At 36.4% G+C, this 22,879-nt stretch overlaps 7 protein-coding genes across 8 annotated transcripts; 2 read left to right on the top strand and 5 right to left on the bottom strand.

Annotated features, from left to right (window-relative positions):
- Positions 1-28: 28 nt before the first annotated feature.
- LOC9307712 lies at positions 29-508 on the bottom strand. The gene has a single exon (XM_002871597.2). The coding sequence runs from the start codon at positions 433-435 to the stop codon at positions 136-138; it is 300 nt and encodes a 99-aa protein (XP_002871643.1). The 5' UTR covers positions 436-508; the 3' UTR covers positions 29-135.
- A 235-nt stretch (positions 509-743) lies between these two features.
- On the bottom strand, positions 744-2,976 carry LOC9307711 (WPP domain-associated protein). Its single transcript, XM_002871596.2, has 4 exons — positions 1,354-2,976; positions 1,144-1,270; positions 967-1,068; positions 744-897 (listed from the first exon to the last, which is right to left on the bottom strand). The coding sequence occupies exons 1-4, from the start codon at positions 2,958-2,960 to the stop codon at positions 844-846; spliced, it is 1,890 nt and encodes a 629-aa protein (XP_002871642.1). The 5' UTR covers positions 2,961-2,976; the 3' UTR covers positions 744-843.
- A 71-nt stretch (positions 2,977-3,047) lies between these two features.
- LOC9307710 (caffeoylshikimate esterase) lies at positions 3,048-4,779 on the bottom strand. Its single transcript, XM_002871595.2, has one exon. It carries the CDS (start codon positions 4,112-4,114, stop codon positions 3,140-3,142), a length of 975 nt encoding a protein of 324 aa, XP_002871641.1. The 5' UTR covers positions 4,115-4,779; the 3' UTR covers positions 3,048-3,139.
- A 98-nt stretch (positions 4,780-4,877) lies between these two features.
- Positions 4,878-6,532, bottom strand: LOC9307709. The gene is made up of 5 exons (XM_002871594.2): positions 5,972-6,532; positions 5,625-5,880; positions 5,429-5,527; positions 5,147-5,349; positions 4,878-5,061 (listed from the first exon to the last, which is right to left on the bottom strand). Exons 1-5 carry the CDS (start codon positions 6,403-6,405, stop codon positions 4,986-4,988), a joined length of 1,068 nt encoding a protein of 355 aa, XP_002871640.1. The 5' UTR covers positions 6,406-6,532; the 3' UTR covers positions 4,878-4,985.
- A 311-nt stretch (positions 6,533-6,843) lies between these two features.
- Positions 6,844-9,803, bottom strand: LOC9309768 (E2F transcription factor-like E2FD). Of its 2 annotated transcripts, none has more exons than XM_021022367.1 (11): positions 9,603-9,803; positions 9,427-9,494; positions 9,245-9,297; positions 9,068-9,145; positions 8,903-8,959; positions 8,713-8,791; positions 8,137-8,204; positions 7,977-8,046; positions 7,819-7,883; positions 7,321-7,717; positions 6,844-7,177 (listed from the first exon to the last, which is right to left on the bottom strand). In XM_021022367.1, exons 1-11 carry the CDS (start codon positions 9,665-9,667, stop codon positions 7,104-7,106), a joined length of 1,074 nt encoding a protein of 357 aa, XP_020878026.1. In that variant the 5' UTR covers positions 9,668-9,803; the 3' UTR covers positions 6,844-7,103. The 2 variants fall into 2 exon arrangements, with proteins under 2 accessions (XP_020878026.1, XP_002871639.1); XM_002871593.2 differs by having other exon boundaries at positions 7,819-7,880; positions 9,603-9,800.
- Positions 9,804-11,686: 1,883 nt separating this feature from the next.
- Positions 11,687-16,826, top strand: LOC9309767 (alpha-mannosidase 2). Its single transcript, XM_021022366.1, has 4 exons — positions 11,687-12,578; positions 12,952-13,101; positions 13,239-13,271; positions 13,666-16,826. Exons 1-4 carry the CDS (start codon positions 12,012-12,014, stop codon positions 16,426-16,428), a joined length of 3,513 nt encoding a protein of 1,170 aa, XP_020878025.1. The 5' UTR covers positions 11,687-12,011; the 3' UTR covers positions 16,429-16,826.
- A 2,781-nt stretch (positions 16,827-19,607) lies between these two features.
- Positions 19,608-22,512, top strand: LOC9309766 (protein NRT1/ PTR FAMILY 5.8). The gene is made up of 3 exons (XM_002873652.2): positions 19,608-20,070; positions 20,911-21,431; positions 21,549-22,512. Exons 1-3 carry the CDS (start codon positions 19,798-19,800, stop codon positions 22,417-22,419), a joined length of 1,665 nt encoding a protein of 554 aa, XP_002873698.1. The 5' UTR covers positions 19,608-19,797; the 3' UTR covers positions 22,420-22,512.
- The last annotated feature ends 367 nt before the right edge of the window (positions 22,513-22,879 follow it).

Below are 22,879 nucleotides of genomic sequence, written 5' to 3'. Positions count from 1 at the left end.
ATTGTTGTATTGATTTTTGGAAGAGAGAAAATCAAACAGCAATTTAATTGATTTATATAATAGTTTCTTAGGAAATAAGGTATACCCAACGCAGAGTATCTTGCGTTACAAGGAAACAAGTATTTGGTCTAATAATTAATTAACAACACATGCATCCTTAACGGGTGCTACAATGTATGGTTTTCCGGGGAAAATGATGGGAAAACAATCGTCGACGAGGCCATTGATGGCGTGGCAACAATCCTTACCCAAACCTTTAAAATCTCCTTTAGTGGCAGCTTTCACAGCATCCACACAACCTTGAACCTTCTTTATTGACGAGAAGCAATCATCGGGACTTGGTTTCCGCGCTTGAGCTTCGGATTGATGATGACAGAGCAACGCCATGATCACTGATAAAAAGAAGAACATCACTTTGATCTGTTTCGTTTTCATTTCTGGGTTTGTTTTCCTGAAATTGGATAGGGTTTTTTTAGATATTTTAGTGTGTCTGAGAAGTGGAATAATGGGTTTTAGTGTTCTTATAGAAAATGGTGAATTGGACGGAATAAGAGAATATTGGTGAGTCATTTAATTTTTACTAGTCATGTTACAAATGTATAACAAACATACTTATTGTTTTCAATACAACAGTATTTTGGTAATAAATTTAAAGTTTCTTTACAGATTTTTCTAGAAACCATATAATAAATTGAAGTTGACTTTCATAAATTTATATTAAAAAAATTATGAAAAAACAGAGAGAAAGAATGGCTGTAGTAGAATTGGATTTTGGAATTTTTGAAACATTAAAGTGATAGAAAATGCTAAGGGATCCCCAAAAAAAAAAAAACTATATTGGTTTTATGAATCCTCAGATGATAACTCTTTCTTGATCATCTTTGAGATCTCCGATATCTGAAAAAAGCCACAAGAAAATACTTACTTGTGAAACAATCTACTTAAAAATTAGAGAGGTTAACTTACGTCTGAGTTATTGCAGAGAAGCAATGGATGTCGATGCAATGTCCAAAGTATTTTCTGGAGAAGCTTCACAAGCAAATCAACTTGATCTCCAAGAAGATCAACCTGCAATTTTTCTCAGTTTCATATTACTCATTAAAAGTTCTCACATTTTAAGAATGAAATCACAAACTATTTTACCTCAGTTTCTGCCTTTCTTAGATTATCAGACCCAAGAACAAAAGCTCTTCTATATACGGATTCTTTTCGCCTTAACTCTGCGATAGAATCCATCGTTGAATCAATCTTTATCTCCATGTTTTGTAACCTCAAAAAAGAAACAAAAGATCATTAGTAAGATTCAACAAAAAGGTTTTGATTTGTTTTTTCAAGAACCCTTTTTCTACTCACCTCAAAGTTACCATCTTCAACTTCTCTTGAATCTTGAAATCAAACTCATCGTAGAGTAAAGAAACTTCCAAGCAGGCTCTGTTTACTTCTTCCTCAATCACTCGTTTATTATTTGCTTCAATCTTTTCATGATTCTCCACAGTCTCTGAAACTTCTCTTAACAACTCAGTAACAATAATCCAATTTACTTCTTGTTTGAATTCTTCTTCTTCTTCCGCTTTTCTATTGTTTGTGATCTCATCTGCTTTTAGACCTTTGAGCAAAGTCAAGTAAGTATCCTCCAATATTATTAATTTCATCTCTGTATCCTCTATCGCATTGTCTGAAAACACCGAGTTATTCTTCTGCATTTTCATCCAAACATCATCCAAATTGTCATCCATTACCACTTCAAGATCATGCTCATGTCTATCACGATCATCATCATCGAACAATTGTTCGAATAGCTTAGTGTTAAGACCCATTAAGCTATCAAGACCTGCAACAATATCATCAATAGCTCGTTTCGAGCTAGAGCTGTTGCAACTCTTCTGTCGTTTAATAGACTCGATCTTAGGAGGAGCAAGCTCTTCACTTTTCCTCCTAATGATTGATTCATGACTCTTTATCAACTTCGAAACAGGAAAATTGCTCGAATCTTGTTCTTCTTCTCCATCTTCTTTTGCTTCTTTATCATCACCAATTTCATAATCTATTGAAGATGATGATGATATTGTTGCTGCTGTTGCTACACATGATTTAGGAGATGAAGATCTATGGATGATGATCTGATCAAACTGAGATTCTAAACACTCTACCTCTCTACGAATCGAACAAACCCGATCTTTAAAACCCGACTCATAATCTCTTACAACCATCATTACCTTCTCCATCTTCTCCTCTAAACCATTCATGAAACCTTTTATCAGTAACGCCATTGAATCTCTCTCTATTGACCATCTCCAACTCTGCTCAATAGGACCCAACTCCGACAAGAATATCGCGTGATGCATCTTGTTGAAAGCAAGATCCATTGTCCCTTTCAAAACATCAATATCAACCCCTGAAGGATCCTCTGTTTCTCCTCCCAATTCATCGTACTCTGTCTCAAGCTTTTGTCTAAGATTCATCACTTGTTGATCAACAGAGCTCTTCAGCTCCGAAAACTCATCTTCCTTAATAAAATCCCCAATCTTACTATGAAATCTCTTCCTCTCAAGATCTTGTAAATGAACCAACTCTGTTTCTTTACTCTCCAACACGTTTCTCAGAGACTCTTGGCTCTCAGACATCTCTAACAACTGTCTGTCTTTCTCAAGAATGGCTAATTCGGTCTCTAAGAGACGGTGGTGAAGTCTGTCTTTAATCTCTCTCAGATCCCGAACCACTTCCTCGTGGTTACTCTCTAGTTTATCGGTTTCTTGTCGGACAAAACTAAGACAGCTCTCGAGCTGTATCACAGCTAGCTCGTAGAAAATAGATATGGCATTGAGACGGAGGAGAAGACCGTGTTTGGTTTTGATCTTTTCATGGGCTTTGTCCATTGCTTGTTGAACAAGTAACATCATAGTCGAATCCGCCATTGAAAACTTCACTTTCCCTTCCACTTCCTTCATTATATCTTTCATTTTTCTTCAATGGCATCCCCAAGAGATTAAAAGTTATTCTCATCTTTTGTTAACAATATTTCTTTAGAATTTAGAATTTTAGTTGACCTATTCTTGAGGATCTCAAATACAAAACTCTCGGATTTGTTTACTAATATAAAATTTGAATTATGATTATTTATTTATTATATATGCAAACTTTAAGCTTTGGTTCTGGAGATTTCAGATCGTTTCATAATCCAATCCAAAACATCACCGAACACCAAGTCGACGTTCTCCTCCGACTCTCCTATTAGCTGATGCCACATCCCTGGATAAATCTTTATTGTCTTGTCTCTGCTACTGCATCTCCGGTAAAGCTCCTCGACGGAGGCCGGATCGCAGACGACGTCGTCTCCACCGTGCACAATCATCAAGGGGACTTCAACTTCTTCAAACCTACTTTGAAGATCCTCGCAGACTCGTACGAGCTCGTAGGCCGTGGCTGCTCGTGGTTTACCGACGGTTCTGTTTGGGTTAGCATAGGCTAGTTTCCGTTTCCATGGTTCCTTGAAAGAGACGCCGGCGATGGAGCCGCGAGTGGGGACGACGCGCCAGGTGGGGATGAGAGTAGCTGCTAGGGTTAAGAGGTGTTGTAACGGCCAGGGAGGTTTGAATTTGTGGCTGATCGAGCACATTGCGCCGCTGAGGATAAGACCGTTCCACTGGTGTTTCTGGCGGAGGGTAATGTAGAGAGCGATTGCGCCACCAAGGGATTCGGAGTAGAGGAAGGAAGGGAGAGATGAGAAGGAAGCGTGACGCTTACGGAAGTCGTCAAAAAAGGAGATGCAGTCGTCGACAATTAGGTTGATGTTTGGGATGTGAGCGGTTAAACCGTCTGAGAAGCCGTGGCCTTGGTGGTCGATGGCGCAAGTTAGGTATCCGGATTTGGCGAAGAGGACGGATGTTAGTTGAAGGAACCAGCTGGATTCGCCGGTGAAGCCATGGACAACAGCAATGAGGCCGAGTGGTGGACGGTTGAGTGGAGTCCACCATTGGGTAAAGAGTTTGAGGCCGGTTGGGTTGGTGACAAAGGCGGAGGAATGGGCGACGGAGTGGCGGGAGTAAAATGTGGCGGCAGAGAGAGAACCGAAGGGGCTTGAGGCGTTGGCCTCTGAGACTGGATGGAGTCCCATCTTTTAGTAGTACCGTTAAGAGGTCTTTAAACTCGTATATTTGAAGTAAAAGAGTCCAATGCTTCTTGTGTGACATGCTAAGTTTACTTACCTACTGCTGTTTTTTCGGTTGGTTTCGTGTTCATAAGAATTTCTTCATTTTGCTTTTGTTTTCTGTTCTAAAGTTCTTCTACCTATTTTTATTAAGAAGCAAAATAAATCAAACAAAACTCACCTACCTTATTGTATCACTATATGTTCTACTTCTATCCATATAAACCAGACGGAATTAAGAAACCAAACTTCGATAACGATATTTGATTAAAATAACAAATTTAAACTGAACACGTTTTAAAAATTTAAAATTACTTTGGTTAATCACTATTCTTCTGAAAATTAAATCAAAATTGAATACACTTGTGTAATTTATCATGATGGGTGGTTAGGTGAAGTGGGTACACGTGAATAATTAGACTAAATACTCAAACCATCTACCTGAAGAACAACAATATAGAAACAGTCAAATTAGTTGATTAAAAGAGATTAATGAATCAAATTATACTAACAATTATACACAAATGACACTACGATCCATTTGAAGACTAGTATGATTTACCTTCAACAGATTTAAATTCTCAAAGAAAGCAAAAACTACGCTTTTGAAGAACTTTATAATTCTAGTGATCCTTATAACCTTTGTTCGTAAACTTTGATTAGCTAACACTATCTGGACATTTAAACCTAATTAGAAGAACTCAAAGAGGTGGCAATTTGCATGGGGGCATTGGTAGATAATAACTTAACGCTTAGATTAAAGAAATCAAAATGAGGGAGAAGAATATACATTGGTGTTTCTTTTTTTTTTGGGTCTCCTTTTTCTGATTCTCTGATATTACAGCAACCCAGCGACACAACTGAGATGTAATCTATTCTCCAAACCTCTTAAATGATGTCCCAATAGCATGCACCTGAGACGAAACAGACCATCGATTCGATGAGATTAACAAGCTCTGTTCTAATTATTTGCGAATAAGAGGAGTTAAAAAGACTTACCAGAAAAGGAGCTTTGCAAGGTAATCCCTGGATGTGTCTACCTTTCTACCAGTTCCATCACCACCTTCTGTAGTCCTTATGCCAGGATTTTGCATGAAATTTGAAGTAGTCTGGTCTTCGAAGAGCCTCTCTAATACGTTTTGGACAAGTTGGTTCACAATCTCTTCCACTTCCGGTGAAGAAAGTTGAGATAACTCAGTCACCTGCCAATATGATTCTTGTCATCAGACTAAGGTTCTTGAGAGTGACAATAAAAATCAAATGAACCTCAACGTTAAGTACCATCTCGGGATCCAAGGAACGCAAATAATCCAACAAATCATTCTTGTTTCCTTTCTCACATTCTATCTGTAAAGCTTTCTTCTTTTGTGAATCTAGCTCCTGAAATAGACACATTAAGAACAAAACAAGTATTTAGGAGCTTAAAAGTATCACAAACCATCTTTCATGGGAACAGAATCTGAGTCTTTGACATTACCTCTTTCATGGAAGATAACTCAGACTGCAAATGCTGAATATAGCTCAACGCTTCAGGTGACAAGTCTCCAAACACCTGAGGACTCAATCTCTCAAATTCCTCAACACAATTCCCTAAGTCCTCACTCACTGCCTTCTCTGAACCAAATCTAACATTGTCTTTCGAAGATTGATCCTCCTCCTCCTTTCGAGGATCAATCGGTATATCGAAATTCCTCCTCAGTGATACACGATACTCCGCATTCCACAATGTATACCTAAAACCACAAAATCCCTAAATTCACACACAGTGTTCCAACAAAATTCCCATTAGAGATATTCAAAATCCGGACGGTTGATTTTATTTACCCGGTGATGATGGAAGAAATAAGGAGACGATAAAGAGGCTTCTCGGAGATGGTAACGGAAACGGAGAATTGATCGGAAGGGAGAAGTCCAAGCATAGAAGAAATCGTCTGCTTCATCGAATCCTTAGCTGAATCGGATAAGCCTTTAGAGATAACAGACGTATCAAGCGGCTGGATCCGATTCACCAAATTCGCGATCACAGCGAAACCTCGATCTAACTTAGACCGACGAGTAGATACATAAGAATCGTCGGAGGAAACTCCACCACCGCTGAGACAGCTAATTACAGCGGAGGAAGACACCGCACGATTCGGAGCACAAGGTAACCGGTGAGGAGACGAAGACGGTGGTGGTTGGTGAAGGATTAGCTTCTTCTTTGATAGGTCTGTTACACGAGAGAGCAAGAAGAAGGCTCGTGCTGATGCGGCCGCCATTAATAAGAGAGAGTCTCGAGCTCTCTGTTTCTGTTTCTTCTTCTTTTCTCTCTCCGCTGTGTGGCTGCGTAAATATGCGTTGGGTATTGGAAGAAGAATCTTTTTGTTTTTTAATTCTTTCCTTAAATATTTTTGATAATTATGATTTATTTGTTTTTTTTAAAGAAAAAATCTTCCTTCGTTCGTTTTATTTATCTGAGCCCACTAAGCCAAGGTTTTTGGTCTTTTCTTGTGTTTGGTCGACTTTTAGAAAGAGAAATTTAACAAGCAATGCCATCATAACAAAATTTATCAAAATTACCACAAGCTCTTATTTCTTTTCAAGAGTGGCATATCTCTTATGTGAAATATCCAAATTTATAAGCCTATGATAAAATTCGAACCATTCCAAACTACAAAAGCATTAACAGATTCAAGTTTTAACTTAGCACTTTTAAAAACTCCTTTCAACATAGATATATAATAGAACTGAAATGGTATCCATTTGTAACAATAAAGAAAATTAAACGGTTAGCTACTTTAATTTTTTTTTTTTGTTCTTCTCCAAAAAAGACAAAAGATAACGCTCTCATTTGCAAGTAATAATAATCTCTATAGTAAGAGTTTTTCTGTAGTTTATAACGCAAAAGAGCACTAGAAATTTGGCTTTTGATCAGAGAATCGAAGTAACGCCCCGCAAGTTAATCTACCTGATTAAGTCATTTCTTCCGACCAAACTCTTCTTGACATGACCTAAATGTCTGGTGGTAATGCTCAAAAAGACTAATTAACGCTGTTCACAAAAGAAACTTTGATTTGTAAAAAGTCCCCACAGATTATTATAGATATAAGGAAAACATATACGAAAGAAACTAAAGTATTTCATAGAAAGCAAAACTGTGACATTAGTTAGTAGAGAAGAGAGTAGTTTTTTACCAGGATTGCAATACTGTGGTTGGTATAGAGTAGAAAGGGCTTCGATATCTCCAAGTCGACCTCTTGGCCTAATGTTGTTTCCAACATTGTTCATCTCACAAGTGCCTGCAGGAGTGGATGGGCCAGAGGCAAAGTTCTTCACGTCCGGTTTCACATCACATTGTTCTTGCTTGATAACAATGTTTGTGTTTTGTTTTCCATAACGTTTGCTGTCTTCAGAACAACCTGGTTTGTTTCTCTTTGCGTTAACGTTTGTGAGTTCGGTCCCAAATGCCCGCTTTTTAGGCACATTACGATCACATAATGAGCTTGCAGAACCAGTAAGGAATCTGTTTTCAAAAATGGTTTTGGACCCCAACCACCTATATGCCGGCTTCTTAGTCTCTGGGACATGAGTCTGCATGAACACAAAAGACAAAAAAATAAACAAGAAGATTGGAATGTCCAAGATTGTGCCTATTGTAATATCTTAGGAACAGGCTCATATAGTAATTGTACCTTCTCGATTAGCTTCATTGAGGAAAACACATTTGCAATGTCGTAAAGGCGTCTAACTTTAGCTGCTTGGAGTTTACAGAGATGGGGTTTGGTTATTGCTTCTGTATGTAATAATAATCAGAGAACAACAAAGATTTAAGGGAAGGAATTAGAATTACTTCTCATATTCATATCCTGAGACTCCATCAGCAATGCTTTTGTAGCGCTATCGAATGTTATCAGATCATCCTGACATCAAAGTAGCAACAAGAGAGGTGTCAATTAATTGGTCATTGGTCAGACTTGTTTAGAGAGATGGCATACCACATATTCACTTACATCAGAGCATAAAAACAGCTTCACAAAGTTCTGTGCAAGTAGCCAGAGAGTTCTCTCCTTCTTGTTGTCTAAAAAATAGCAAAAAACAAAGGTTAGGCTAGTTAGCTTCCAACAGGAATCCTATCATGAACAATTTCACTGACTAGAGCATTCTTATGCAAAAATCACTAGCGGGAACTTGTTTTCTTTCGTAACGGATTCTAGATTGAAAGTAAATGAATGGACTAAATAGGAAAATGCCTAGAGTAAAAGTGAGTCCTTCGCTAATCAATGATGTTCCAACATAAGATATTACCAAGTTAGCTTCCAACACGAATCCTATCCTGGAAAATTTTACTTACTAGATCATTCTTATGCACAATCACTAACAAGGACTAGTTTTCATTCGTATCGGATTCTAGATTGAAAGTAAATGAATGGACTAAATACGAAAATGCCTAGAGTAATACTTAGTCCTTCCCTATAATCAATGATGCTCCAACATAAGAATGTTCCAACAAAAGACATCAATGATGCTCCAACATAAGACATCAATGATGCTCCAACATAAGAATGTTCCAACATAAGAGACATTACCAAGTTTGGGAGATGGTGAAAACTCTTGATCATCAGGAGTTAACATGAAAGCTTCTTCTCTTTCTTTCTCATAAATGACCTATTCAAATAAGAATCTCGTTTCATTGATGTTTTGGCAGAATCATAAGCACAACTAAGTAACTATCCAACCAACAGAATCAACAATCACAAAATCTGAATAAGAAATCACCATCTCTGACTTGGTCACATAAGGGACGATCCCAAACTTCTCTCTCATTCCTTCTTCCTGTAAAACAAAAGAGACAAAACTCAAAAACCCTTCTCAATCAAAGCAATCCTGAAGAAGCTAAACAAAAAAAAAACATATATATAGATTGATTCGTTATTTAAGTACTTTGAGTTCACATAGAGCACGAGGAACTGCTCCAAAACCTTTCCACGAATACTGATTCTTCCCACTTCTTGCAACAAGCTGCGTCAAAAAACAAAACACCACAAAACATAATCACCTCAATTCAAACACAAAAGAGCATAAATAAATAAAACATCATCATGAACATAAAATATTTACCCCAATACTCTCCAATATATTCACCACATCATAAATACGGCGACGTTCCACTCCTACAATTTCAGATATCAACAAAATCAAGCTTTTTATTTTTCTTCTAGAATCAATTGAATACGGATAAATATATAATCAAAAAATCCAATCGAACACAAAATAAATGGGAAGACATAAATAAAAATCACCTAATTTCGCGGCGGCATCATCGAGCCCAATCAGATCAACATCGGGACGATTATACAGTATCAAGAAACTGAAAACAAACAGGAAAACATAAATAGAGTAGAGATAATAAATTCAACGGAAACGTGAAAAAACAAAAGGAAATCAAAATCAGGAGAATCGTAAGAGAGAGAGATACTTGGCGACAAGAACGCCGAGAGATTTGTCCTTGCGGCTGTAAACCTGGGGAGCGGGAGATTCCATATCCTGGTGGGGGAGGGTGGGAGACAACAAAAGATATTTTCTCTCGAGAGTGACAAGAGTTGTGTTTGGTTCTGAGCTTTGTTGTGACCTCAGAAACCTTTTACGATATAGGCGGGGTCTTTTCAAATTAGGAAATACTTTCACTAGTATGACCGGGGTTAAATGTGATTGCCTATTTTTAATGTTTTCTTTTTGAATTTTTTTTACTAGGTATTTGATTTGATTTTAATTTGTTTTGTAAATATTTAGTGTATAAATTTCTGTAATTATAGGTTTTAAATATGTTTTGAATTATGTAATCATAATTTTTATAGCAAAGGGATTTGGTTGTATTTTCTTTTTTATTTTTTATCATATTCATTCGATAAAGTTTCTTCTTACATGTTGATAATCCTTTCTATCATTTGTTTTTTCAAAAAAATATTATGTGTTCCTATAGCGCGCGTCTTTTAATACTTATTTTTATCATCTGTTTTTTCAAAAAGTTTATATGTGTGTCTATAGCACGCTCTTTTTTGTTACTTAAAACAAAATTTTATAATATGATTAGTTTTAAACATGTTAAGAATCAAGTAATAATAATTTTTATACCAAAAAAAGATTTTGTTGTATTGTATCTTTGATCATATCTATTCGATAAGTCAAGGTTTCTTCTTACATGTTGGTAATCCTTTCTATCATTCGTTTTTCAAAAAAAAAATATGTGTGTTCACTATAGCGAATTATACACCTCTTTCATATGAAGTTATGAACACATGATTAAAATATTTTCCTAAAACATGTTAATTTTAGGGTTTTACCTTGAAAGCAATAATTTCCTTGCACCACCCTTTATGGTTGAAACATTTTGCCTATTATAATGTTCAAGTTGTCGAAACATGGAAAACCCGTTTGTCCTCCTAAATTTTATGTTTGTGTCAACGATGACGCTTTTGGGCAGATAATTCGACATCACAAAATTTCGAGCGAGCGAAAACCATCAAACCTTTGTCTTACGCAAGCTGGACATGTGCGAAACTGTAGTACATCATCAAAACGTAGCAAAAATGTCAAAAAATCTTTTGATCAAAGTGTGTTAGAAGTTAATTTAATCTTTTCTTGTAGTTGAGATCCGATCAAATAAAATTTTTTAAAATAAATGAGACAAGAGACAACGGAGAATCTTGTTAGGAAAAGGTAGCTTTAGAATCACTTATGTTTTGCATGATGTTGGAGAGTATTTTTGCAAACAAATTTCCTAATTAAACATAGAAAAAGTGATAATTTAGTAAATTTATGTCACAAAATTACAAACTTTACTATTGTAAGTGTTTTCTCATAACTAAACTAAATATAATTCCAATTTTTCTAAAAAAAACGATATCGTATAATATAAAAACCGTATTCTTAGATGTAATACAAATCTTCTAATGGTATTTTAGCTGCATGCATAACTTTTTTTCTTTTTGACATCTTTGAATCGACAAGGCCCGATCCATAGCTAATCCCTACTACGCGGGGTAACGCGACTTAGTGGAGTCGAACTCCGGTGGGGAAGGCGGAGTCAAGTGGACTTAACCACTTGACTAAAGGCACATCCCCAGCTGCATGCATAACGTGATCATCTATCTTGTACTTTTGCAGAAATTCTTTATTTAGTCTTTAAACGTAGAAATGTGCAGTTATGAATGTTTTTGATATAAATTTTATCATTAGTGTTTTTCAAAGATTTTATCATTAATAAATTTCCAATTCTCTAAAAAAAATGATATCATACAAATATTAAAATTTTAAATATAAGAAAATATTTTAATGGTATTTTACTTTGTGTGCATAACGCATAGATCATCTCTCTAGTAAATTTTAAAAGGTTGTACTAACCAATGAAGATATATCATATTGAACTATAAAGTGAATCATCATTATACGGAATTGCGACTGGTAAAGCATATCAATATATCATAGTTATTACTTATTACTAATCATGAATGCAGAATGCCTGTAGTTATAAAACTGACTAATAATCTAAATCAATACTCCACAACATAAAGTCATTAACCACCCACCCAAAAAAGTTACTGACCAACTTGGGCATAAAAGGGAAAAAACAAAAACAAAAAAAAAGGTAGCTTATGTCGAAAAGACAATAACACCACTGGCATTTACTTGTTTTATAAAAAAAACCAAACACCATTCAGAGAAAAGTCCGTCGAATCTAAAGAGTCAAGACCATCATCATCCACTTACATAAATCTCAGAGCCGAACACAAGTAAGAAAAAAAAGACCACTCGAAACGACGTAGTTTTAATTCATTAGCCAGAAGAAAAAAAAAAGCGCCTTTGGAAATTCCGAGGAGGAGAGATTATGCCGTTCTCCTCCTACATCGGCAACACCCGCCGTAGCTCCACCGGCGGTGGTTGGGGCCAATCACTTCTCCCAACAGCGTTATCAAAGTCAAAACTAGCGATCAATCGAAAACCACGAAAACGAACAGTCGTAATCAATTTCCTCTTCGCCAACTTCTTCATCATCGCACTCATGGTCTCACTCCTCTTCTTCCTCCTCACTCTCTTCCATTTCGGCGTACCAGGACCGATCTCCTCACGATTCCTCACCTCCAGATCCAATCGGATCGTGAAGCCACGGAAGAATATCAATCGCCGACCATTAAACGATTCCAATTCCGGCGCCGTCGTTGATATCACAACTAAAGATCTATACGATAGGATTGAGTTTCTTGATGCAGATGGTGGTCCATGGAAACAAGGTTGGAGAGTTACGTATAAAGGAGATGAGTGGGAGAAAGAGAAGCTCAAAATCTTCGTTGTGCCTCATTCTCATAACGATCCTGGTTGGAAATTGACGGTGGAGGAGTATTATCAGAGACAATCCAGGCATATTCTTGACACCATTGTTGAGACTTTATCTAAGGTCTGACGAATTTTTGTTTGCTTTTGGTTTTAAATTTTTAATTCTCTCCCATGATTATCCCGTGAACAATCTTTAAAACTTCTCATGACGTCATTAAACTCTATAACCAACTTCTTTGCTGGATTCTGTTTTTTTTTTTAGTTTCGTGTTGAAACAGAGTTTAAAAAGCTCCTTCTTTTGGAAAATTTTGAAGTCTTTGGGGCTAAAGTTTGAATTTTTAGTACTGGGTTTTGAGATTGAAGGATAACTATATAAGTATTACAGCTAGAAGTTCAAAGCTTATGTAAAAGATTGGATTACATTGTGCCTTAGTTTTTTTTCAATCTAGCTAGAATCTTACAAGTGTGGGATTTGTTTTTAATCTGTTTGATAGGATGCAAGAAGAAAGTTTATATGGGAGGAGATGTCATATCTGGAGAGATGGTGGAGAGACGCTTCACCTAATAAACAAGAAGCTTTGACTAAATTGGTTAAGAATGGGCAGCTAGAGATTGTTGGAGGTGGCTGGGTTATGAATGATGAGGTATGTTTCTGTACTTGTGTTTGGTTACTTAAAAATAAGTAGTTGTTGTTTATTTCACATGCCATTCTTCTGCTGATAGTTTTGATTGAGAATTTGAGATTGTATGTGCTAAAGTTTCTTCTTAATGTTCCCTGCAGGCCAATTCTCATTATTTTGCCATAATTGAACAGGTATGTATGAACATCATCGCTTGACTTTCCTGTTTTTATAGGCACTTAATTTGTCTACTCCTGTTTGCTTTTAGAAATTTTATTCTTACTGAAACATAGATGATGGTGTTGATTACTGCGTTTTCATTTAATGTTTCTGCTTCTGCTAGGTTTGTGGAGTATTTATTATGTCACTTATGGTTGGTTATAGTTCGACATCACCTGAGACCTCTTTTGTGCTGAAACCTCTCTTTTTTTGGCTATGCATAGAACATGTGATGTTAGAATGTCAATTGGCTAGTGATAATGCTCGTTAACCAGCCGCTTGTTGCATTGTGTTTCTTTCCTTTTTGGGTAAATCATCTTGCAGGCGTTTCTAAGTAGCTGATTTTGTACTGGATCCCTTCTTCTGCAGATAGCAGAGGGTAATATGTGGCTGAATGACACAATTGGGGTTATTCCTAAGAATTCTTGGGCTATAGACCCCTTTGGCTATTCATCAACCATGGCTTATCTCCTCCGGCGTATGGGTTTTGAAAACATGCTTATTCAGAGGACTCATTACGAGCTCAAGAAAGACCTTGCCCAGCATAAGAATCTTGAATACATTTGGCGTCAGAGTTGGGATGCTATGGAAACAACAGATATCTTTGTTCATATGATGCCTTTTTATTCATACGATATCCCACACACTTGTGGGCCAGAGCCTGCAATTTGCTGTCAGTTTGATTTCGCTCGTATGCGGGGATTTAAGTATGAACTTTGTCCATGGGGAAAGCACCCAGTGGAGACCACAGTAGAAAATGTACAGGAGAGGGCATTAAAGCTTCTGGATCAATACAGGAAAAAATCCACCCTATATCGAACTAATACCCTTCTTATACCTCTTGGAGATGATTTTAGGTACATTAGTATCGATGAAGCCGAGGCTCAGTTCCGTAACTACCAGATGTTGTTTGATCACATCAACTCTAATCCTAGTCTAAACGCAGAGGCAAAGTTTGGTACTTTGGAGGATTATTTCAGAACACTCCGAGAAGAAGCCGACATAGTAAATTATTCTCGTCCTGGTGAGGTTGGCTCTGGTCAGGTTGTTGGTTTCCCTTCTCTGTCAGGTGACTTCTTTACATATGCAGATAGGCAACAAGACTATTGGAGTGGTTATTATGTTTCAAGGCCTTTCTTCAAAGCTGTTGATCGTGTGCTCGAGCATACCCTTCGTGGAGCTGAGATCATGATGTCATTTCTGCTAGGTTATTGCCATCGGATTCAGTGTGAGAAATTTCCAACAAGTTTTACGTATAAGTTAACTGCTGCAAGAAGAAATCTAGCTCTTTTCCAGCATCATGATGGGGTAACCGGAACTGCTAAGGATTATGTGGTACAAGATTATGGCACCCGGATGCATACTTCATTGCAAGACCTTCAGATCTTTATGTCTAAAGCAATCGAAGTTCTTCTTGGGATCCGCCACGAGAAAGAAAAATCTGATCAATCCCCATCATTTTTTGAGGCAGAGCAAGTGAGATCCAAGTATGATGCTCGGCCGGTTCACAAGCCAATTGCTGCGCGGGAAGGAAATTCTCACACAGTTATACTTTTCAATCCATCAGAACAGATGAGAGTGGAGGTAGTGACGGTTGTTGTTAACCGGGCTGAAATCTCGGTTTTTGACTCAAACTGGACTTGTGTCCCTAGCCAAATTTCTCCTGAAGTGCAGCATGACAATACCAAACTATTCACCGGCAGACATCGCCTTTACTGGAAGGCTTCCATCCCAGCTCTTGGTCTGAGAACATATTTTATTGCTAATGGGAATGTCGAATGTGAGAAAGCTAAACAATCTAAACTCAAATACGCTTCTGAGTTTGACCCATTTCCTTGTCCTCCTCCATATTCCTGCTCCAAACTGGACAGCGACGTTACTGAGATCCGAAATGAGCATCAGACTCTTGTGTTTGATGTGAAGAACGGATCACTGCTGAAGATAATCCATAGAAACGGATCAGAGACTGTTGTGGGAGAAGAGATAGGTATGTACTCTAGTCCAGAGAGTGGAGCTTACCTGTTCAAACCAAATGGTGAAGCTCAGCCAATTGTTCAACCCGGTGGACATGTAGTTACCTCTGAGGGTCTGCTGGTTCAAGAAGTTTTCTCTTACCCTAAAACCAGATGGGAGAAATCACCCCTCTCTCAGAAAACTCGTCTTTACAGTGGAGGTAATACGCTTCAGGATCTAGTGGTCGAGATAGAATATCATGTTGAGCTAGTAGGTAACGATTTCGATGACCGGGAATTGATTGTCCGGTACAAGACTGATGTTGACAACAAGAAGGTCTTCTATTCAGATCTCAATGGTTTCCAAATGAGCAGGAGAGAAACTTATGATAAGATCCCTCTTCAAGGAAACTACTACCCAATGCCATCTCTCGCATTCATCCAAGGATCCAAGGGTCAGAGATTCTCCGTGCACTCTCGTCAATCTCTCGGTGTTGCAAGCCTTAAAGAGGGTTGGTTGGAGATTATGCTGGACAGACGGTTGGTCCGTGATGACGGACGTGGTCTAGGGCAAGGCGTGATGGATAACCGCGCAATGACTGTGGTTTTTCACCTTCTTGCGGAATCTAACATTTCTCAGTCAGACCCTGCTTCCAACCCAAACCCGAGGAACCCTTCGCTTCTCTCTCACCTCATAGGTGCTCACTTAAACTACCCCATAAACACATTCATTGCCAAGAAACCACAAGACATATCCGTGCGTGTTCCACAATACGGTTCCTTTGCTCCTTTAGCCAAACCGCTACCGTGTGACCTCCACATAGTGAATTTCAAGGTTCCGCGTCCATCCAAATACTCTCAGCAATTGGAAGAAGACAAGCCGAGATTCGCTCTTATCCTTAACAGACGAGGTTGGGACTCAGCTTATTGCCATAAAGGAAGACAAGCAAACTGCACAAGCTTGGCTAATGATCCAGTGAACTTTTCAGATATGTTCAAAGATCTTGCAGCTTCAAAGGTAAAACCAACTTCATTGAATCTCTTGCAAGAAGATATGGAGATTCTAGGGTACGAAGATCAAGAGCCAACTCGAGATAGTTCACAGCCGCGGGAAGGGCGTGTCTCGATCTCTCCCATGGAAATACGAGCTTACAAGCTTGAGCTACGACCTCACAAGTGAAAACACACACTTAAGCCTGAACGTTGACTAATATTGGCTGGTATGGCCTCACAAGATCGTTGACTAAGAGAGGTTGGGCTCAGAATCGGCTCTTCTTGTTCAAAAAAAGCTGTGCCGGGAACATGAACTGTGTCAAAAAGAGAGAGTATAAGCCGGAGCCTCTCTGTGTCCATGTAAAACTACTGTAAGACATTAGTTCTTTCTTTTTTGTCCTTTTTTCTTTTTGAGACAAGTGATATTAATTAGTTTTACCATTTTGCCTGGGATTAATATGTTGTGTGTATATAAACGATATTATACACATTAGATTGAATTTGAGTCCAAAAGATTTTGTCAAAATAGGGACCGAGGAAAAACTAATTTCTTTTATTACAAATTAAAGTAATATTCTGATCCTATTATGAACATATTGTTGAAAGATATCTCTCTGTTTCTTCTCCAACTTCAAGTTTTTATTTATGAAGCTTCTCAGGTACTACGAATTTTTTTTTTTATCTTTAAGTACGTTTTTGCAAAATAAAGAAGAAAGACAAAGCTAATTAAGAGTGTGATCCGAATTTGTTATATGATTGGATTGTGCTTGAAACAAAATGTGGTGGATACCACCTTCGAATGTTGATTGATGTACGTAAGCTACGTGAGGATTAGTTTATAGTCACAGAAAAATATTGTATCTTTCTTTTTATGAAAGAAACCAAAAAGGAGAAAAGGTATAACTAATAGTCATGGTGGTATGGCAAATTATAGCTATTAACTCTCAAGTTATGTTGTTCTACCACTAATTTTTTTAATAAACTTTATAACTCGAAAATCTAGACACATACTTTGTCATTTCTCATAACATGTGGTCATATAATATGTAACTGTTGCCAAAAGTGATCTTATGTAATTACGTTAGTGCTTATATTTTTGGTGCAGAAACACATAAATACGGACCGAAGCTAGTAGTACTATCTTTGGAACTAGTGTTGTCGGCGTACCAAAGTTTTGATTAAATAATTTAAGTGAGTGAGTTCCGAGTAAATAAAAGACACCTAAATTCATAGGATTCAATTACTAATCTAGATAAAATGGATATCATTGATTTAAATGTTATTATATGCAAAATTAGGCGTGATAAGTTCATGGCCACACATTCTTTTTAAAGCAAACGATAGTAATAAGAAAGAATAATGATGGATCAAATGGAAACGTTACAACGGTTAATTGATTGACTAACCCTTAACTTTATCTTGCGCTAAGATAATATTTAGTGTCATTTTTAGTAGGAATAACACTTTAAATTCAATTATCTGTAAATTAAGACATCATCCAGGCATAATTTTACACATCGCGTTTAAACCAAACTTGTTTAATGTTATTTGAAAGATGAATTCTTTTGTGAAATAAAGAGATATCTAATCAAGGATTGACCACGCGAGACCATGTAATTTTAATTTTATTATATAGTACGTTATTTAGTTACGGAAAGAAGATTAATTCATAACCACAAAATACCATAATCTAGACTCGATGAAACTTTTGTTTGGTTTTAAGCTCCATTATATTTTTGTTTTCTTTTAATGAAGGTTCCATAACTTTGATTTGATGCTACAATATAACATATTATCATCAAAGTGATCAAGACACAACACACAGTCACACACACGCGACTGACACACTCGCTCCTTATTTTCTAAACCTTTAAGGACACGAGTCACCAAACTTCTGTCCTAAATTTTTCAAAATATAAATAAAATGTATAAATTTATGAAATGATCAAAATCTGACGAGTTTAAAAAAAAATCATGAAATGAACAAAATTTGATGCTTCAAATCAAAAAACATATTCTAGAGAGAAAATTCTGCTAACTATTATTAATGTGAATTATTTTGGTGAAAATTATTTATCATAATTAATACATATTTATCTTCTTCTTTTTTAATCTTGCTAACCATTATAGCATTTTTCACCATGTAAATTGACTATGCTACATTATTAAAATAAAATAAAAAATATAATGTTTTTTTTCTGTGTACTATAAAGCATATATATATATATATATATATATATATATATATATATATATATATAGGTTAATCGATTCATGGTGGGAATTGGGATGGTGGTGTAGTGTTTCACCATGTGGTTTCAGAGACCATGATGGTATGGTATGTAACAAAAAGAAAAAGAAAAAAAAAAGGAAGTGTTACGCACGTAAGCTAACAATTTTTAGTTGGTGCAAGTCGACATATCACCACTCACTCTACATCTTTCTCCAAAGCCAAACCCTAAAGTGATCAACTTTAATATATCTTCCCTTTTTTTTAGTTGAATATTTTTTTTGTATTACATTAACATTGAAATGTTAATTTTCCAAAAAAACAATTAGAAAAAAACGCAGCACCATTCTATTTAAAAGTCAGAAAGACTCCTAGAAATATGAATTTTAGCTAGAAAATCTCCAAAGAAACAAGGTTTGTTAATTATTTATTATACATTTTTTGGTTAGTGATTTGAATTTGAGTTTGGATGATATATACTTGGAGGAAAGATAATTCCCTAACGTTGAACGAAAAAAAATTCTTAAACGAGAATATGTTAGTCTCCTATGCATGGACATTGGATTCTTAACGTAACACATAATATATTGGATGTAATTTTATATTTCGATAAACAATTTGAAATATACTTGTTTTTAAGAAGAGGAAAATGCAGTAGATGAAAATCAAAATGTTATATATATGGACCAAAATTAATTATTGCCGATAGTGTTCTATTATTTTCACGTATCCATATACTACAAACTCCCTTTTTTTTTGCAATATGCTTGTCCCAATCTATTTTTTAAGTAAAGGAGTAAAAGACAAATTCCTAAAAGAGAAACAAAATATCCGTTATTGGTTTCTACATGCAGGGTATCTTTTAAAATGTTATTTTTATATTGAATAAATCTCATAAGAAATAAAGTCTAGATAAAAAGTAGTTGAGGATTTAAAAAGGTATTTAACAAACAAGATTTATATAGCAGAAACGTACATAGAACGTATTCTCTGAAGATATATATTTACTCGGTTTTTGAAAAAAGGTAGTTTGTTTTCTAGGAACTAAAAAATTAGTAAGTTTTGGCGTTTTACAAATATGATTCTATTTTAGAATACACATTAAAATTTAAAACGTGTATTCATTAAATTTGTACATGTAGAGAGGCGTGTGCTCCCACCCAAATATATGTATACATTGATAGAACTTCTACTCAAATAAAAGCCAGATTTTGTGGTCTAAAAGCTTTATAAATATAGTTCCTCACACAAAGCATAACCTTACCTCTTCTTCTCTCTCTCTCAACACGCACAGACACAAACACAAGCTTTAATATACTCTCTTTGATGGCTGGAGGAGAGAAAAGAAGAGGACTTAGCAAATCTTGTGCTCTTCTTATAGTGATTGCTGGGATAGAGAGATATGCATTCAAAGGAGTTGCATCAAACTTAGTGACATATCTAACTGATGTGGTGAAGATGAGCAATTCAAGAGCAGCCACGACTGTTAACACTTGGAGTGGCTTCACTTTTATGTTGCCTCTCTTCTCTGCTCCTTTCGCCGATTCTTATTGGGACAGATTCTTCACCATCCTTGCTTCCTCTTCTCTCTACTTTGTGGTAATTATTTCTATACCCACTTTTTATTACTAATCAAGAGTCAATTCAAGAATTGCTTGCTTAATATTAAACATGTTAATCAAATGGTCCCTTTCCATTCCTTGTTTTTACGAGTTTCCTTTTTCTATAAAAAATTTTCTTATAACAAAGGAGAGTAATTGAAGCCCATCAACCCAAATTTTGAAGGAGATTTTCTGACGCAGATCCTAGCCTTAGAGTTGAAAGTTTTTTCTCGGATTTGTTTGTTTATGCATGATGTCTAATTGATCATGTGAACCTCTTCTTTAATTTGCGCACTTTTATGAGGTCTATTTGCTTGAATAATGGAACCTTTAGGACTTAACACAAAACGTTTCTTGATATATTTTTTTGTCTTTTCTTTATGTGGTTTGGTACCAAGCATGTGAACATTCGATGCATTTTCCCGATAAAAAAAATAAACCTTTCTCACCGACTATTTTCTAAACTTCCTTTTGAGAGTATTATTGGCCGGTAATGGAATTTGAGATATTGTTGGTAAAGTTTGTTTCCATAATGTGATATTGGGGATCTTATCAGAAATAGTTAAGCCTAGTGTATAATCAACTATAATAATGGAACTCGAATCACTCCTCACTAATCTTATTTATTCTCCAGCTCGAAATCTTACATGCATTATTAAAAAAATAGTATTAATAAAAAAAAAATAGCCCATAATTGTAACCGAATTTTCTTCATGAAATTTAAAAGTAGTATTTTAGTGTTATTTCAAACTCTTGTTTATGTTGTTAGGTAATTTATTTTTGGTAATTACGTAAGTTACTAATGTTTGTTTGGCTTTTGGTTGGGTATTAAAAAAAGGGTCTAGTGGGATTGACATTTACGGCATATGCTGGGTCACGTTCCACTACAAAAACCATCTCTCTTTACTTCCTCTACACTTCACTCTCCCTCGTCGCTCTTGGCCTTGGCGTCTTAAACCCATCTCTACAAGCCTTTGGTGCTGACCAGCTCGACCACGACCTTGACCAAGGCCATGACCACGAGCCATCCTCAGAGAACAAAGAAGTCAAATCGAACCGCAAGACTCAGTTTTTCCAATGGTGGTACTTTGGTGTCTGCGCCGGTAGTCTTCTAGGAGTCACCGTCATGGCTTATATCCAAGACACGTTTGGTTGGGTTATCGGTTTTGCAATCCCAACTGCTTCGATGTTGTTGTTGATCTTCTTGTTCTTGTGTGGCTGCGGGGTTTATGTCTACGCTGATCCAGACCTCAAAGCTAAACCATTTCAAAGGATATTAGAGAGTATCAAAGAAAGAGTGTGTGGAAGAAATAAGATCACTCTTGTGAACGACCACGATTTGAATGCTATGGAGCTAGAGTAAGTTATTTTACTTTTATACATTCAATCCACACAAACAAAATATTGGTTTATGGATTTGTTAAACCGCATTAAACACCTCTAATATAATGTCTTGCTTTTGTATTGTATATATAGGCTGCAAGATCAGAAGCCTCTATGTAACTGTAGCAACACTGAAGCTAATACTACTACTACTACCAAGAGTTTACCTGATGATCATAAAAGCTGCAAAACCGGTTTCTCAGGGCTTGAAACCGTCAAGCTATTGCTTCGGCTTTTACCTATATGGACGATGCTTCTAATGTTTGCAGTCATATTCCAACAACCCGCAACCTTTTTCACAAAGCAAGGTATGACTATGAAGAGAAACATCGGACCAAACTTCAAAATCCCACCCGCAACGCTACAAAGCACAATCACTTTATCCATAATCCTTCTTATGCCCTTTTACGACAAAATCTTGATACCAATCGCCAAAAAATTAACGAAAAACGAAAAAGGTATTTCCGTCAAGGAAAGAATGGGGATTGGGATGTTCCTATCCATCATCGCCATTGTTATTGCCGCGTTAGTCGAAAGAAAAAGACTAAAGATAAGCAAAATGATGAAGACTACACCGAATTTGGATCCGTTGAGCATATTGTGGCTCCTACCTCAATACATTCTATTGGGAATATCGGACATTTTCACGGTTGTTGGAATGCAAGAGTTCTTCTACAGCGAGGTTCCTGTTAGCATGAGAACAATGGGGTTTGCTTTGTACACAAGCGTTTTCGGTGTGGGGAGTTTTGTGAGTGCTGCGTTGATTTCGATAATCGAGACTTACTCGAGCTCAAGAGGCGGAAAACATAACTGGTTTGCAGATGATATGACGGAAGCTAGACTTGATAACTATTATTGGCTTTTGGCTTTCACTAGTGCTATTAGCTTCTTGATGTATATTGTTATTTGTAAGCATTTCAAGAGTAGAAGTGATGCTGATGATCAATGTGATACAAATTGTTAATAAACTAAAGAAACACCTCTTTTTAAAGTGTGCTCAAGACTCATTTAATATTTATTATCTAATATGAGAACCATTGGATTTGCTCTGTTTCAACCCTCTGTTTTACATAACTAAAGACAATTGTTTTCTTTTAAACTACTACACCATTATTCAATTTGTTGGCCTGATCCATTTTGTCACATACAAAATATTATCTATTTTCTTTCGTCGTATTCATTTAATGATTATATAAGTATATTCTGTGCAAGTAAATAGATCAAGGCGACAAAAAAGAATGGATTAGGATTCTTGAGCAGAAAGTTTTCTTCAAAAGATTTAGGGTTTTGCCATGGAAAAAGGCATAGCAAGAAGACCAAAAATAATCAACGAGATACTGACCTGTGAAATCTATAGTGAGGTTTCTCATAGTATCGAAGTGATGGGCAAGAATTATCCGCAGTAAGCTTTTCTTAAATGCTTC

This window comes from Arabidopsis lyrata, assembly GCF_000004255.2.
Source record: "Arabidopsis lyrata subsp. lyrata unplaced genomic scaffold ARALYscaffold_6, whole genome shotgun sequence".
Lineage (NCBI taxonomy): Eukaryota > Viridiplantae > Streptophyta > Magnoliopsida > Brassicales > Brassicaceae > Arabidopsis > Arabidopsis lyrata.
Note: the sequence above shows the minus strand (reverse complement) of the source record. Positions and strands in the feature narration are given on the sequence as shown.